Consider the following 17,213-nt stretch of genomic DNA (forward strand, 5'->3'; position numbering starts at 1 on the left):
CGTAAATTGGTCCAAAGCACCTGCTGTATAAACACAAATAATTTGTGCCGGTGCCCTCACAATCTCAGGGGTTGCAACATTGAGCCATTTGGATATGCGTTTGTGACACATGTTGGGTGTTTACACTGTATTATCAACTGGACTGATGCAAAACCCACAATACATCCCTTTTCAAACTCCATCTGGTGCTGTTAATGCTGACAGTTGGCTGTTCAGACATCTACTAGATAACAATATTGTGCAACTTACGATGGCATGCCAGCGTTTTGCAGACAAAATTTCTATACCCATCTCTTGATTGCATGTGGACCAAATTATGTTAAAATAGGACAATTTCTTCTGAGGGGCTGTTTTTTTTTTCACTTAGTGTATTTTATCATATGCTTACCAGCATTTGAAGGAGATTGATAGGGATCATATTGTGGGTTTGGGTGAGAACTAGGTGTTTTGCAACTGAAACATAATGTTTAAAGGACATTGCAGGATGATCTATGAGTGTTGGTGCCTTCATGTTACCAAAAGTTCCTCTGTGACATTTTTGTGCCCCATATGCCAGGTCTTTGTGGTACAAGACCAGCTAGTCTGGAGAAGCCAACAATGTGGTCCCTTTTAAACTATAATGCTAACTGTTGGGTGCTCAGGAAACTGCCAGATAACACTACTCCTGTATTCACGTCACCACCATTTATGCCCTCTGTCTGCTATGGACATACAATAATTTATAAACTCAAATCCTGCCTGCATGGTGACCAAATTACAGGAGAATTATATAGGTATGTACCGTTTTTACAACTCCAAAAATGGTACATACCCATAAAGGAATGCCAGTTTTTTGTTAAAAAAAGTTGAGAACATGATTTTAAAGGGTTTTTCCACCTTTCGTGTACTGCATAATGTGTATTTAAATTTAAAAAAAAACTTCAGTTTAAAGGAAAAATGTAAAAGAATAAAACATTGCAATACATTTGTTTCAGAGGTATGCACAAACTAATATTTTGTTGAAGCACATTTTTAATCGCTTTCAGCATTCAATCTCCTTGAGTTCACCTATGCCAACATTTATAGAGGATCTGGTTTTACCTAAACAAAATTCAACTCTGAGTTCCAGTTCCTTAACATTTGTATCCTTTCAAATGTCACAAATTATGTAAATTGATCTCATTGTAAAATGTTTCAGTCAGAATTCAAAAAATCCAGAGCAATACATTCACCACAATATAGTGAAGATAGTAATAGCTAGAATTAATGTATTAATGTATTGACAGTCGCATTACAAAACCTGATGAAATATTTCTCCAAAACTGATAAAAAATACAAAACAGAACCTGATCCAGGAGGCCAACAGCAACGCTGCAGGAATTCCTGCCAATGTCTGGTGATGTTCTACATGAGACAACAACCTCCTATTCTCCCCCAGGCGTTGAGACTAAGGAGCAGGGGTTCAAGACGGAAACATTTTTTTCCAAAGAGAACCTCCAGGCCAATTTAAAATCTCAAATCATCTCATCACATTTGTTTGCAGCATTAAATGTCAGACATATGGAGATGGTACTGTTGAAATGCTTTACTTTTAATGTTTTAAAATTTCATATGAAGCAATATTGCTTTGGTAATGTAGTGTTATATAAAACTGATAAAATCAACAATAGATGGAGTGCCTTGTAAAATCAGCCTTATTTTAATATTTATAACATAGACTGAATATCCTACACTAAATATGCATTTTACAGTTTGTAAAAGTACAAAAATCAGGCAATAATTTCTCTCTTTGCCGCCTAAACTAAACTCAGTTTTAAAACCAGACACGTTGAATCTAAATATCTGATTTAAGAAAATCTGGATGTCAAAGAAGCAGCGAAATGGAATTTTCCATTGTTTCAGTTGTTTGTCGGTTCTCTTACAAAAGCCCCCTAAAATCAATGTTATTCTGTTTTTCTTTTCAAGCTACGTTTTCCAACATAAACACAACACACACACACACACATATATATATATATATATATATATATATATATATATATATATATATATATATATATCCGTGTGTGTGTGTGTGTGTGTAAATGTGACAGAATTAAAAGTTAAGGGGGAAGGTATTTACAAAAACGTGAATGGATTTCATAGAGCTTTGCTCCCCATCAATGAGTTTAAAAAAAAATCTAACTAGTGATTTGACTAAATACAAATAACGTATGTAAATGACGCATAAATAATAGTAAATAGCCATTTGTCCCTTGATCTGATTAAGGTTTGTCAGTGCTTTGGAAAAGAATGATAAATTCCGTAAACTCAAATATTTTTATGCTCCAGTTTTTTTTTTAATCTGTTAAACAATAAAAAGCAATTTCCAGACGATTCATGACTGCGTAGGAATCCTGTGTGTCGCTGCTGGGAGGGGGGAAAAAAACCCACATCTGTATCGATTATTTGTCGCTCCCTGTTAAAAGTTTAACCATCTGTGCCCCTTGATCAAATCTGCGGTCGATTACTCAGGCCTGCGGTTCGATTAGCTCCGCAAGCTGCACCTCGTGATGGGCAGTTGTTTACTCATCATCGTTATCCGAGGTGCGCTGATCAGATGCTCGGAGGCATTTAACCACCAACAGAAGCGCCCGGCGTCATAACCCGCTAACACCCCCCCACCAGAGGAGCCATCGGAGACCCACCGGCTATGACACATCGGGAGGCATGGCGGGTTGGCAACGGTTAACAGCCCTCTGCGTCGGCGTGTTGTTGTTGTTGCTGTTTCTGGGTCTGAGCGACGGAAGACCAGCAGAGAAATGCCTGCAGAACAAGTCCTGTCAGAGCCGGAGACCCCCAGTCGTCCTCAGTAAGGCGTACATTCTTGTGTCATATCCGGATAGCATCTTTAGAGTTTAAACTAAACGCACCCCCAGGCATGCCGGGGAACAGCTTGTTCCAAGTTAAGAGTTGTTGTGAATTTTCTTTGAAAAAACCCAGTCTGTGGAGTTCCGTGTTGAGTTTGGAGGCTGTTGAAGTTAGCTTCCGATTTGTGGCGCTTATTTCAGGATTTTTAATCATTCTACCCTTGGTCATGCGTAGAAATTAACGTAAAATCCTCAGCCTGTTCTGTTCTTACGTCATTAAACGTTTAAAAGGCGTTTTAACGGCCAAAACTTCCCGGTGCATTCACGTACGCCTCGCACACCAGATAACTCCAAAATTGTTTTTTTAGAATTAAATGTGATTAATAACATCCTTGGCCATTTTGAGATAATGTCGTTGTTTTGTGATTTTTTTTTTTATCATCCGAACTTTCGGTCAGCTGTACGTAAAAACTAACTATTTCATCTTAAAAGACCTTTAAAATGACTTTTAAACGATGCTAAGTTCATGTGTGGGGGTTAATGGTTATTTAACTACTGCATTTTAAAATAACCTCCAGTTTACACTGAAACTTGTAAAAATCTGGAAACGAAAATGACATAAAAAAGGAAAGAAAAAAACTTGGTTTGACAAATCTTTAGAGATCCTGAAATGTTCAACCAACTATCTTGGATTCTGATAAATGATTGTCCGTTTAGTGATTAGAATTAATGTCAATAAAATGGCATGTGAGAATCTCTTTTATTAAGCCCAAAAGTCCCATATATGTACACAGTAGGACATTTTCACCATTTAGAAACAGCAACAGAAGATGAAATGTCACATTCAGCTTGCAATGCTTTATGAACACTGTAGTTGAATCCTAAAATAAAGGTATAAATTATGCCCAATTATAGAATTGGAACCAGGACCTTGCTTGCAACAATCAAGCTTTGACACAGTTTGATTATTATTAAAATAATCTTCAGGTAAATCAAATACATTTTTTTTTTCCAGATAAAAATTTCAGCTGTAAGCTCCAGCTTAACAATCAATGTTCAAAATGAATGTCACTGGGTGATAAAACTACAAGGGAAATCACCAGATCACATGAAATTTTCAGTCTTTTTGAGGTTACTTTTTATTTATTTATTTCCTGGGCCCGATCAATGACAATCGTAGCATCTAATGCTATGCAAAGAACCACTCCTGGTTTAGAATGCTGGTGCAAAGGTGATGATAAGGTTATTTTTCTGATATGATTTGATTAGATTAAGTGGGAGCATTTTATAAAGTGGCCAGTACAGAACGGACTGGAGTTCTGGTCAGACTATTTGATCAGGTCAGTGTCCACCAGTAAAAGCACATGTAAGAACTGTCAAGAAAGATCTGGGTGATATTTAAGGCTGGAGTTATTTTGAATAGGGATATAATTTTGTACATCTTTACTTGAAACCCTTTCCCTTTTTTCCGGAAACATCAGAATAATCGATTACAATGTTTTGTTTTGTTTTTTGTTTGTTTTTTTTTAGCTGTAAGTTGAATTTAATTTACATTTGGATTTTTTTTTTGTAAGACTGAAATACTGAAATTCCTAAACATACAAACTGTGATTAATAGACCTCACTTTGATTTGTCAAATAACCAAAAGGAAAATGTAATTATGCTTTACAAATCTGGGCATATTGATTTCTATAATGCTTCCAGATCTTTTAAAACACATCTGGATTTTATAAACATTTACGCTATCGGTGAAAATAAAAACAGTAAATTTAATACTTGTCTTTTTTATTTTTTATTTCAACTACCTTAGATAGGGTTCATCTTAAACATAAAATGGCGCAGACTGGTCAAATCTGGATTAAATCATACACTACTAAAGGCAGATTCATTCAAAGCGTGGAAGCTAAAAAAAAAAATTGTGAGACAAGAAAAAGTGATGATTTCAACTTAATTTAAGTGAAGCCATAAGGTGGGGAAAATTTTCAAAGAAAGCCTTAAAACTGCCCCTGTATGAACTTTTGTAAACTGTTTAAAACTTTAATAAAACCTAAACTGTTTTAAAAGAATCTGTAATCCATGTAGAATAATTCAGTCCAGGTTGGGACAGCCTTTAATTTACCTACAACAACTGTTTGATGGAAGAAAATAAGATTTTTTTTCTTCTTTTCTTTTCCATTTTTGTTTTGTTTTGCGTCTCATTTTCAATCTCTTCTGTTGCTAATTCAGTGTCAAACCCTTGATTAAAGTAGATTGAACATACAAACACATATGTGTGTTTTAGACATACTGCTCGTTTAAGAAATGCAGAAAGAAAATCATGTTAGACCCGTTGTTTGTCACTTTTTCCAGTTTACTCTCCAGAGATCTATTTACGCTTCTCTCTGTTTTACATTATTCTTCCAAGGAAGAACAATCCAGAGACGTGAGGGATGACTCAAGACCCGTTTATCATGTCTGTGAGCCTTAAAGAGTCCAGAAGTCTTTGGGTCATATGACTCCTCAGCACAGCAGCCACTTAGCTTTCCTAATTACCCAGTTGTGGCTTTTGAGACTTTTCTACTATCTCACCAGTACTCAGTCTCTCTTCTTTCAATTTATGATTAAAACCATTTTAGCCTAAAGCATCGCTCTTCTGCTCAACTCTTTGGGATTAAAAGAAAAATCCTCTCAGTCAGTGGTTCAAGTGTTGAGTTTGGAGAAGTTTATCTGTGTTTGTTCAAACCACAGGCTTTGTGGTTTGAACACGAGCGCGATAAGACTCTGTGTAGCTGCTCTGATCTCCGGCGTGTTGTCTGATAAAACTTGTGCAAAAGTGAAACAACCACCTGATAACATAATATTTAGTGATTTAGTAGACATTTATTCCCAAGAACCCTAACAATCTGGGGGTGGGCGTCTTTCAGGGAACTAAAAAGTCTCTTCAGCGTGGATAACTCTGTTAAATCAAGGATTGTTTTCAGAACTCGAATCAATGTGGCGTCTGGGTTCAGAGAGATAATTCTGAGTATCCTGTGATTTGCTCTGTTTGTGCAGCAGCTGGGGGAGAAATCCTGCAGCAACCTTTGGCTCTAAGATCAATGTATACAATCAGACCTGAAGGCTCCATGTTTGACTTTGTGTTGAGTAAAGCTTTCAGGATAAAGTCTCACCAATGGTTACATGCCAGGCAAAAACACAACCCTCGATTTAACTTTCTTTCTTTACTTTTCTAAGCCACATTATGGCCTGAATTGAGCAGCCACATTTCCACATTAAGAAGCTGCAGGGATTTATGGTTTTGATCAGTCAGCAGTTAAACGGTGGGTTAGATAGTCAGAGAAAGGTCTGTTTTTGTGTGAACAGAGGGGTAAAATTAAGTAAATGGAAAATATTAGAAGGTTAGGGTGAATGTTAAGGATAAAAAAAAAAAAAACTTTACAAAGTCAGCCACAGAGCACTTAAAGTTTCATAATTCAAAAACACCCCGTGTAATTCTGTCATAATTCAAAATGATTCTGTTGCATCAGTTTTTTTCTTTGCACTCATCCACTGTTTCTCAGAAAATATTTATCTCTTCATTTTATTCCCAGGCTTTGTCATTTACATAGTGAGGCAAAAATTTGTTCAGAGTGATTTAAAAAAAAAGGGCCTGTACACCAATATAAAATAAGAACAGACAAAAATGTGCTTAGTGTAGTATAGCAAGGAGGAGAATCAAACAGATTAACAGGCGATAAATAATGGTAAAAACATAATAGAGTAACAAAGGCAGGATAGAAAATAATAGAAAAGTAATATAGAAATAAATACAGGGCAAAAAAAATATAATACACAAGACAATTGTAATTATAAGCCATATAATTAAACAATAATAATTATAGTTATAAAAATTGAGAAATAAATACACAAAAAATATCTATGAAAAATAAATAAATAGATGCTGGACAAAAAAATAATAAAGACATAACAGAGCAATAAATAAAAGAAAAAACGGAATATTAATAAATAAAAATACAAAAATTGAAAATTAATTTAAGAAGAAATAATGGATAAATACATGCAGCATAAAAACTAAACTAAAACTAACAGAAACCAATCAAAAAATAAATATAAATGAATAAAAACAGGATAAAGCATATTATTCAACATTTTCTGATAGTAAACGTTTAGAGCTGAATTGTGGGGTGACTCTGTTTCAGTCCCGGGGGATCTGGGGAACCAGCTGGAGGCGAAGCTGGATAAACCCAGCGTGGTCCACTACATCTGCTACAAGAAGACGGAAAACTTCTTCACTCTGTGGCTCAACCTGGAGCTGCTGGTGCCCTACGCCATCGACTGCTGGATAGACAACATCAGGTGGGCCGAGTCAAGAGGGTTGTTAAAATGGTGTTAAAATGCCAGCGACTGTATTCCTTACTTATTCTAGCGGACTGCAGTGTTTCCTGGTGGTAAAAGCTGAAAAGGGCTGTGGAGGCAGTTTAAGAGTTTTCAGTGTTGTTGTTTTTTTATGCATTATTGAGGCTGAACACAGTGCTGCAAACCAACCCTAATTTTTTAATATTTCTTCTTTCAAGCAGGCTAACTTTCTTAAAGTCTCTCAAAGTGTTTGTGAAAAGCAGACATATAGGTTTTATAGTTTTCTATTGGACTTTTTAACTTATTTTACGTTGGGATGTGCTAAGAATTTAGATGGAGAGGAGTCGGTTGAACTTTATGATCATCCAGGAATGCAGCTAGCTCTCGTACTTACCACAGTTTTTGGTGTGAAAGTTATCACTGGGGAAATTTGCTTATACATTTTCAGCATCACAAAGGTGTTTTTAAAATTGTTGTATTGAATAATGTTGAATGTGGAAACGCTAAACTGTAATATTTTAAACTGTAATTTTACAGGATTTATAAAAACAGGGAGACAGAGAACGGCGATAAGAATATTTATGATGTTCAAAATACTTAAGTGGTTTGAAGAGAAATGATCTGGATGTTTTTCACAAGATTTTAAATTTTTTTGCCACTTTTGTATCTTTCACAACAGCGAAATTTAAAGGGGGAAAAAAACTGCAATTGTGTAGCAATAATTTCCTTCAAGCTGTGTATTGATCAAATGTCCACCTCTGCTGGTTAAAAACCAAACAGTTGCTCACATCTGCTTGGTGGAAACAAAAACCACAGTTGGAGAACTTTCTCTTACACATCACAGACAGTGTGGTGGACTCTGCGACTGAAAACGGGAACCGTCTCTGTTCGGAAACTCGAAACTCGGCGCTCCACGCAGGTGTAGAACTGATCCAAGTCAAATGTGTGTGTGTGTCTGTGTGTCTTCTTCTGTAGGCTGATCTACAACAGTACCACACACACATCCGACGCCCCACCAGGCGTATATGTTCGAGTCCCGGGTTTTGGAAAGACGTATTCCCTGGAGTACCTGGATCCCAGCAAGCACAGCGTGGGTGAGTTCAAGACCCCCTCAGAGAGTCCTCTGAGCTGCAGCACCCTGCAAGGGAAGAAGCTTGGACTGAACCGGGCTCAACAAAACAAAAATAACAAACCTGAGAAAAACTTCCTGCAAGCTTCATAAGTACCACAAAAAGTACGGAATAAAACAGAACTAAAAATAAGTAATATTTTCGTGAAATGAGTGTATTTTTCTTGATTTGAGCAGGTAAATAAGACTATTTGCCAATGGAATAAGATTTTTCCACTTAAAATAGGAAAAATTCATCTCCATCTTATTTCAAGTGCAGGATGTCTAATTATCTTATTTTATGGGTAAGAATACTCATTCCATTGGCAGATAATCTTATTTACTGGCTCAAATCAAGGACAAATACACTAACTTGGAGAACATTTTACTTGTTTTTAGATCCGTTTTTGCAGTGCTTACATCATTAAATTAGTTAAGGATTATCTAATTCCTAGATAACATTAAAGAAAAACAGGAAACATGTTCTAAATCTTGACTTTAGTGTCATCCTCATCTTTTATCAAGCGCTGAAAAAGGAATGGAATCCATTTTAAGAGAAAGGAATCAGAACCAGGCTACGAGCGGGCATCTGCCTCGACCCGCCGGGCGCTGAGACAACAGGAAACAGAGAGAATGACGGGGATTTGGCCAGGAGCACATCAGCATTGAGTGTGTCTGCATACCGGATGGGTCAGGATTTAAGGAGAAGTTTAAAGCTGGGTTAGAGTAAAATTCAGTATCGCCAGTTTTCTAATTCTCACAGAGCATTGTTAAAAACATTGTCTGAATAAGTGTCCAGCACGACCGCACTCCTAGACATGGCCGTCCACCAAAACTGACAGGCTGGGAAAGGAGAGCGTTTATCAGAGAAGCAGCTGAGAGATCCACAGCAGTGCAACTTTTAGTTAGGAACTCTTCAAATCTGGCATTTTTGGGAGATTGGGAAGGAGAAAGCCATAAGAAGCCAAAAACCGTGAAAAGGGACACAAGAAACCTTTTGGAAGGAGGTTTTCTGGTAGGACTGCACTAAAACTAAACATTTTGGCCTTTAATATTAAATTCTGTGTTGCGGAAAATTGCACTTTAGTTTGTGCCTCCGCAGCAGTGAAATCTGTGCTGGAAACATCATGCTGTGTGATGCTTTTCTTTAAAGAGGGATGGGGAAGTTGATGAATATTTATGGGGAAGATGGAAGGCACTAAATACAAGTAATCCTGGGGGAAAAAACTGTTGGAGGCTGTAGATGATTTAAGAAGTCTCAAAGCTTCTCCTTCCAATAGAACAGCGACTTACAACCAGAGCCACAGTGGAAGGGTTCAGATTAAAGCATATTCGTGTTTGAATGGCCTAGTCCAAGTCCAGACCTGACTCTAGTTTGGGATTCTGTGGCAAGAGAGTCTGACTGAGCTTTAGATATTTTTCAAAGTTAAATGGTTCAATTTACGGATCGCAATTTGCGAAAGCTTGCCACCACAGAGCCGGCTTCTTCCCCCAGGCCGTCACTCTGATGGATGCAGTGAACACCTCTCAGTCAGCTAGTCTGCTGTGAGTTAGCACATTTCACTATTTTAACCTTTTTTAAGAAAACATATTAGGTGTACACAAAAACTATATGTGCATATTGTTCATTTTTATCTTATTTCCTCTAAGTATATATGTGCTGCCTGGCCCAGAGACAATGACCACCCGGATTTAATTATGCAACTACGTAAGAGCCTGCTATTGGATAATAACTGCATGTGATCATGTCTCAGCTGGCAACAAGTCATTTAACCCCAGCTGGTGCAATGCGTAACTTCTGATTTCTTAAACAATCATGTGGAAAGACATACCCTGCGGTCCTGGAAAAGATATTTAAGAAGAGTCAAATTATTGCCATGCAGCAAGAAGTTAAGTTTGTTTGTGTAGCACATTTCAGCAACAAGGCAGTTCAAAGTGCTTCACATCATCAAACACATCAAAACGGTCACTGGGTTGTGAGACCAGTAGCAAACATTAAATTGTGTTAAGTGAAAACATCAATACGCATCAAATCTAGCGGTCAATGTTCCTGTTGTAATGGGTCGAAAGCAACTCTAAACAACAAGAGAAAACCTCCATATGCGATTGCAAAAACTGCTACATGGGGAACCATCGTCTTCGAGGAAGAAGTGTGGTCAGGAAAAAAAATCCTGTATGACTGTGATCGGTGATTACTTAAACATTTGGCCAAATCAAAACAAAGAAAAACAACAGTGGAACTCAGGGCTATGTTTACTGGTGGAAGTGAGAGCGTCTCCACACGCAGAATGTAAAAGGAACTATGGGGACTGGGACTGAACAGTCTAGCTGTAAGAAAACCACTAATCAGTGAGGCTAACCAGAAGAAAAGGCTACATTTTGCTGGGCAGCATAAAGATTGGACTCTGGAGGACTGGAAGAAGTGTAAGAAGAGAGGAAGGGGAAGTGATGCACCCACCATGCCTAGGTGGTCAGGCCAAGGTTCAGCAACATTTTCACACATGGATTGGCCACCATAGAGTCCAGACCTTGACCCAGTTAAGAAACTTTTGGGATGTACTGGAGAAGACTGCCCAGACTCTCCCATCATCAATGCAAGATTTTTGTGTAAAATGAATGCAACGCTGGATGGAAATAAATCTGGTGAAACTGCAGTAGCCTCGTGAAACAAGGCCACAGTAAAAGCATGCTGTAATCGAATCTAAAGGCAGTCCAGTGAAACATTAAAGTGTGAGACGTTTTTTGGTGGCTTCCTTTCTTTTGGGCCAGACGGTTTAGTTATGCTTAATGTCTTTACGCTGAGAGCGCATGAAGCTGGCGTCAAATTTCTTGTTTCTGCACACAATTTTTGCCATGGGACTGAATCTGATTCTTACAAATTTCAGTCTAAAGAACCAAAAAAAGGATTAAAAAAAATCTTGTTTTCGTTTCTTTTTAAATATTTTTATACTTATAATGTCTTGACTGAGAGCAAACTGGAACCAAAGTCCAATTCTTAGCAATTAAAGCTGATTCTGCAAAATGTGCAGTGAAAGATGGTTCTACAAAGTATTGACTCCCAGTAAAACTTCACAAAAATGTGTGGTTTTAATGTGACAAAATGTGGAAAAGTTACGTTTACAGTACAGAGTACATACTGTTTGAATCTCTCTTTCCTCTGGCATGTTATCAAGAAAAGAATCGGTGAATAAATGGACATTTTAATCTCAGAGACCAGCTCTAGTGTCTGTTACTGCAGGCATGATCTGAGTCCAGCTTTCAGCTCAACATGGCTAAATCCTTGTTTTTTGTTTTTTTTACTCTATAACACAACCATGCGGTGTATCGATCTACTACATCTCGTGTTTGCGTCTCCCAGGCATGTATTTCTTCAGCATCGTCCAGGCGATGGTGGAGTGGGGCTACACCAGAGATGACGATGTCAGAGGAGCGCCATACGACTGGAGGAAAGCTCCGAGTAGGAACCAACACAAAGTTAAAATAAAAAATAAAAAATAGTCGCAACTTAACCTGTGAACCGAGCTTCAGTTCTGTTATTTTTTCTTCTTCTAGATGAGAATAAAGACTACTTCCAGCAGCTGCAGCAGATGATTGAGGAGATGGCAGAGAAGGCCGGGAGACCCGTGGTGCTCATCGCCCACAGCATGGGGAACATGTACACGCTGTACTTCCTCAACCAGCAGCCGCAGGCCTGGAAAGACAAATACATCAAGGCTTTCATCTGTCTGGGACCGCCGTGGGCCGGCGTGGCCAAAACCCTCCGTGTGGTCACGTCCGGTAAGGGAGAAGCGGTAGAATGAAAGCTGTGGTGACATTCAGCCGGTCTACAACTGGTAACGGTCAAGAATATGAGGATTCAACAAGAAACAAAAACGTATTGCTTTAAAGTAATAAGTTTATGCTTATGGAAGCATAGACAATATCGAGGCGTACAATCAAAATGCATGCAAAAGTAAAATGGTTTAGTCTAGGTTCTTTTTCATTATTTATTTTAAATTTCTTAAATGCAATAGGGGTGTTTAGCTCTTTCAGTCCTGCTGCACGAAAAGCAACTAAATAAATTAATCCAGAAGTAGAAACACAAACAGAGAGGAACAAATACAGATCCCTGGGTCACCCCTTAACATAAAAGCTTGTGTGAGATTTTTTCATAGAGAATAACCGGTTCCACAAATGAGATTTTAAACACTTTTAATCTTCATTACCATTTTTTTTTTGTCTTGCACCCATTTAAAATGTATTTCTTCTTCAACATAACCCTTTGCTAAATGTTATCTTCATTCTTTTTTTTCCTTCTCTATCAAAGTATTTTATCTAATCAAGACAAAAATACAAGAAAAGCTAAAAAAACAAAAAGCGTAAACGTTCCTATGGTAAGGTAATGGCACCAAATTTAGATTACAGGCCTCACTGATTGTATTAGCTTACTTTTATTTTCATTTCTCGACCAAATTATTGTTCCCGTACTGTGGTGCTCCATACATTTCTTAAAACAAAGTTACATCTCATCCTGTTATTGCCGTTAACTAGATGGTCTTTAGGTCCTGTAGCTGTAAATACAAGCCCATGTCGTTACCCGTCCACCACCACGCTTCACAGTTGGTAGTGGATGTTTGTGCTCATTTCCTGGGTCTATTTTGGTCTCATTTGTTCGTTTCAGTTTTATTTATATAGCGCCAATTCTCACAACACAAGTCAAATTCAATCAAATCCTCCAGACAGATTGGTCAAAAAGTTTCCTCTCTAAGGAAACCCAGCAGGTTGCATCAACTCTTGACAAGCAGCATTCACTCCTCCTGAAAGAGCGTAGAGCCACAGTGGACAGTCGTCTGCATTGTAAATGGCTTTGCAGCAATCCCTCATACTGAGCATGCATGAAGCGACAGTGGAGAGGAAAACCCCCCTTTAACAGGGAGGAAAACCTCCAGCAGAACCAGGCTCAGTACAGGACTGTCTCAGAAAATTAGAATATTGTGATAAAGTTCTTTATTTTCTGTAATGCAATTAAAAAACATGAAATGTCATACATTCTGGATTCATTACAAAACAACTGAAATATCGCAAGCCTTTTATTGTTTTAATATCGCTGATTATGGCGTACAGCTGAAGAAAACTCAAAAATCCTATCTCAAAATATTGGAATATTTCCTCAGACCAAGTAAAAAAAAATAAAAATTATAACAGCAAAACATTTGATACTGTAAGATTCATACAGTATCAAATGGCCTTATAACCATTTCCAGATATACACGCAGCAATAACTGCTTATCTAAAGTTATTTCTGGCATCTTCCAAACCTGACGTCACGTTAACGCACATCTTTGTGCTCCAGCAAATTAATAAATCTCTTGTTTCTGTATTACTTTGCACAAAAGTGACGGTTGGTAAATCGCGGGGTTTAATTCTTATGGAAGCAGAAAGGAAGTGTTCTTCCACCTAAAAACCCCCAGGTAGCAAACTATACATTTATCAGGAAGCCAGATAGGGAAACTCTGGTGCAGAAACAATCTCCCGACTTTCAGTTCTCTGTGCCTACGTTTTCTTTGTTCCCCAAATTCAGGTGACAACAACCGCATCCCGGTCATCAGCCCCCTGAAGATTCGCTCACAGCAACGTACTGCCGTCTCCACCAACTGGCTCCTCCCGTATGACCACTCGTGGCCCAAAGATCAGGTCTGTAAACCGGGGATTTGTTGTTTTAAATTTGGGCAAATATTTAAAAAAATTTTAATTTCCATGAAGATTAAAGATCTTGAATCAAATCTCAGCCTGCTGCCTTATCTAATATTTCCTTCTCCCCAAATCTCCAGGTTTTCATCCAAACACCCAGCGCCAACTACACCGTGAAGGACTATGAGAAATTCTACTCGGACATCGGTTTCAGGGAGGGCTGGCTGATGCGTAAGGACACCGAGCCGCTGGTGTCCGACCTGACCGCCCCCGGCGTCGCCGTCCACTGCCTGTACGGCGACGGGATCCCCACGCCCGAGTCCTTCCGGTACTCGGACAAGTTCCCGGACGTGGAGCCCGACGTGGTGTACGGCGACGGGGACGGGACGGTCAACCTGCGGAGCGCCGTGCAGTGCAAGCGGTGGGCGGGGCAGCAGGAGCAGCCCGTCACCCTGAAAGCGCTGCCGGGCAACGAGCACGTCAACATGCTGACCAACATCACCACCGTGGCCTACATCAAGACCGTGCTGTTCTCGCCGTGAAGCCGCCCAACGCTCCGACCACGTCTCAACGGAAAATGTTCAAATTTGACCTGAGAAATCCTGAATCCTTCTAGGTGTGAACTGATACGTGTCACCCTTTGTTTGTTGTTAAAAATGTAATGCTTTTTCTATTGGTCTCAGATTTTCACAAAGTCTAGATTTTACCCATTACTTGTTATAGGATAAGAGAACGTGTGGAGAAGCAGGAACGGTTTATTATTTCTCAGAGAGATTTCTGTAACAGGAATTTTCAAGCACAGCAAGCCAATCATGTTGTTATGATTTTGCAGATTTGTATCTTCATTTCGTTTGACTAATTTTGATATTGTTGTTGTTGCTTCGTGTTTTTTTTTTTTTTTTTTTTCTTTGTCTGCCCAGCCAAGCTGTTGTGGGCTTTTATGTGGACAAAGTGTTACAGGAGTTACAGACCACCGTCATATCAAGGGTTTGATTTTCAGTCAAATGAAAAAACAATTGGATGATCTGCATTTAAGAGCGTTAAAGATATTAGGAATGTTTTGTGATGGTGGAAAAGAGTATTAAAAAAACAACTGGAACTGCTAATCTTTTTGATCCGTTTTCCTGTTTGACTGTTTTTTGTTCGGGTTTGGTTTGAATCGGGTGCCTTAAAAGGCTCTAATTACAGAAAGCTGGAAGGAGGAGACTCTTCCCGACTATGTGACGTCCATCTGATCTTTTCCTAGACGTTTTTATACTTTTCCTTGTTGTTTTTGTCATTTTTTTGTGTTGTTTTAGCGGATGTTAAATGTTCAGACTGTTTAGGAAACCCATCTCCTGCTGAACAGATGTGGGGGGGACCTGAGTGAATGTACTGTGCCATGAACCCTCTCTGACCAAAAGTATATATACTATGAAGTTTCACGTCTGCTGTGAGCAATCATAAATGTGTGTCACGAACAAGCGGCCTTCTGTAGAGTAAAATGCTTCAAATGAAACAACCACGACTCAGAGTTTTCCTTATTGCTGCAGCTTCTAAAAACTGATTTACAAATACAATAATAAATAAAATTTCCACCTTTTATTTTTTCCATTTAATATTTGTGAACCCTTCATATTGCTACCTTTTTATATTATGAATTAATTTTTCTTTGTCTCAAAATTACTAAGTATTAATATTACAATATGACATTCTAGACAAAGATCAGGAAGCACATGCCATTTTTCTCACTTAACTGTTAGCTATATATGACAAACTAGCTCTTAATTATGACTAGGGTGTCATAATTGTGGTATTCTGCCTCATTAGATACTAGCCTAATCATTTTTTTTTTGTTAAACCATCACATAAGTAAGACACAAACACTGACTTGCCATTATCAAACTAAAGAGATACCAGGCTTTAATTCTGACCTAAATATAATCTGTCTCAGTTATGAAATTCGGTTCAGTAATTTTGATCAAGCTATCTCATATTCATAAAATTCTTTCTATTTTTACCTAACTGAATTATTACATACTGTGTCCCACCTATGAGTGTGCTATCTGAATATGATGAGATACTATCATAATAGTTACTTAGCAATTAGTTATATCAAAAGCATGAAATTTTAGCTCATATTTATTTTTTGACTGGGTTGTTTGGTAACTTGGATCAAATTGGGATGCATATAAGCGGCCTGGTATCTGTCTGTATTATTGGATTCAATTGTTTTTTGTTCTTGATAAAGTGCCTTGAGGAGATGGGTTTTGTGAATTGGCGCTGTGTAAATAAATTGAATAAATTTGAGTTAGCTCGTTATGAGCTATCTAAAAACAAGGTTTGAACCTTTGGTAATTGAAAAATGATGAGGACGTTCTCATAATTATGACGCATCTATCAGCTTACCCATAATTAAACCATTCCTGTTTAAAACTTTGAATTAGCTATCTCAAAGTTTATTAACAATGACCTAGATACTAGCTGTTGTTTCATTTTTATGAGATGGAATCTCATAATTGTGACTTTACTTTTAGCTATCTTATAATTCAGAGATTGCCTCATTTACTTTGTTAAAGGAAAAAAAACTATTAGTCTTTTTTTTAAACGTGGTTACACAAATATAGTTTATAGGGGACTGTTGTTGACAGTTATGTCTGTAAGAGAACTAATGTGTAATTTTAATGTTTTATAAAATGTAAATGATTTTTATGTATTTTGTGGATAGTTTTTCCTTTTCATTTATCTTCTGTATTTATTTATTTTTTATGTTTATATCAGGTATTTGAAGGACCACTTTGAAAATAAGCTCTTGGCTTATGCTTTCATCCACAGTGAGGATACTGGACTGGTCACAAAGTGCTAATGTTTGTAAATATATTAAATTCTACATCTCAGCTGAAAGTTTTGAGATATTTTGTCTTAAATATGACTTACTAATTAGTTTTCCCATATTTATTATATTGTCTCATATGTGGGACATAGCTATTTGCTCATAATTATACTTAATACTTATGACTTAGATAAAACACTATCTCATCGTTATGAGATACCATCTCTTATTTGGCATCGCTATTTGGCATCTTGTAGGTATGAAACACCTATATTTGTGATGTGGCTGTCTCAAAATGATGACGTCTCATAATTATGACTTGGTTATTAGATATCTCATAGTTAAGAGTCTAGCTCAAAAATATTACCTAGCTGCGCGCGTTCTCACAATTAGGACACAGTTTAGGAATTTTGATGCTTTTTTAGCAATGAGACAGCAATGGGCCGAGTCCTTATTGTG

General features: G+C 37.8%; 1 protein-coding gene across 1 annotated transcript; it reads left to right on the top strand.

The window, feature by feature from the left end:
- Nucleotides 1–2,503: 2,503 nt before the first annotated feature.
- pla2g15 (phospholipase A2, group XV) lies at nucleotides 2,504–15,443 on the top strand. The gene is made up of 7 exons (XM_036152139.1): nucleotides 2,504–2,830; nucleotides 7,008–7,164; nucleotides 8,140–8,258; nucleotides 11,631–11,729; nucleotides 11,825–12,049; nucleotides 13,833–13,945; nucleotides 14,083–15,443. Exons 1-7 carry the CDS (start codon nucleotides 2,689–2,691, stop codon nucleotides 14,482–14,484), a joined length of 1,257 nt encoding a protein of 418 aa, XP_036008032.1. The 5' UTR covers nucleotides 2,504–2,688; the 3' UTR covers nucleotides 14,485–15,443.
- The last annotated feature ends 1,770 nt before the right edge of the window (nucleotides 15,444–17,213 follow it).

This window comes from Fundulus heteroclitus, chromosome 2, assembly GCF_011125445.2.
Source record: "Fundulus heteroclitus isolate FHET01 chromosome 2, MU-UCD_Fhet_4.1, whole genome shotgun sequence".
In the NCBI taxonomy this organism is placed as follows: Eukaryota; Metazoa; Chordata; class Actinopteri; order Cyprinodontiformes; family Fundulidae; genus Fundulus; species Fundulus heteroclitus.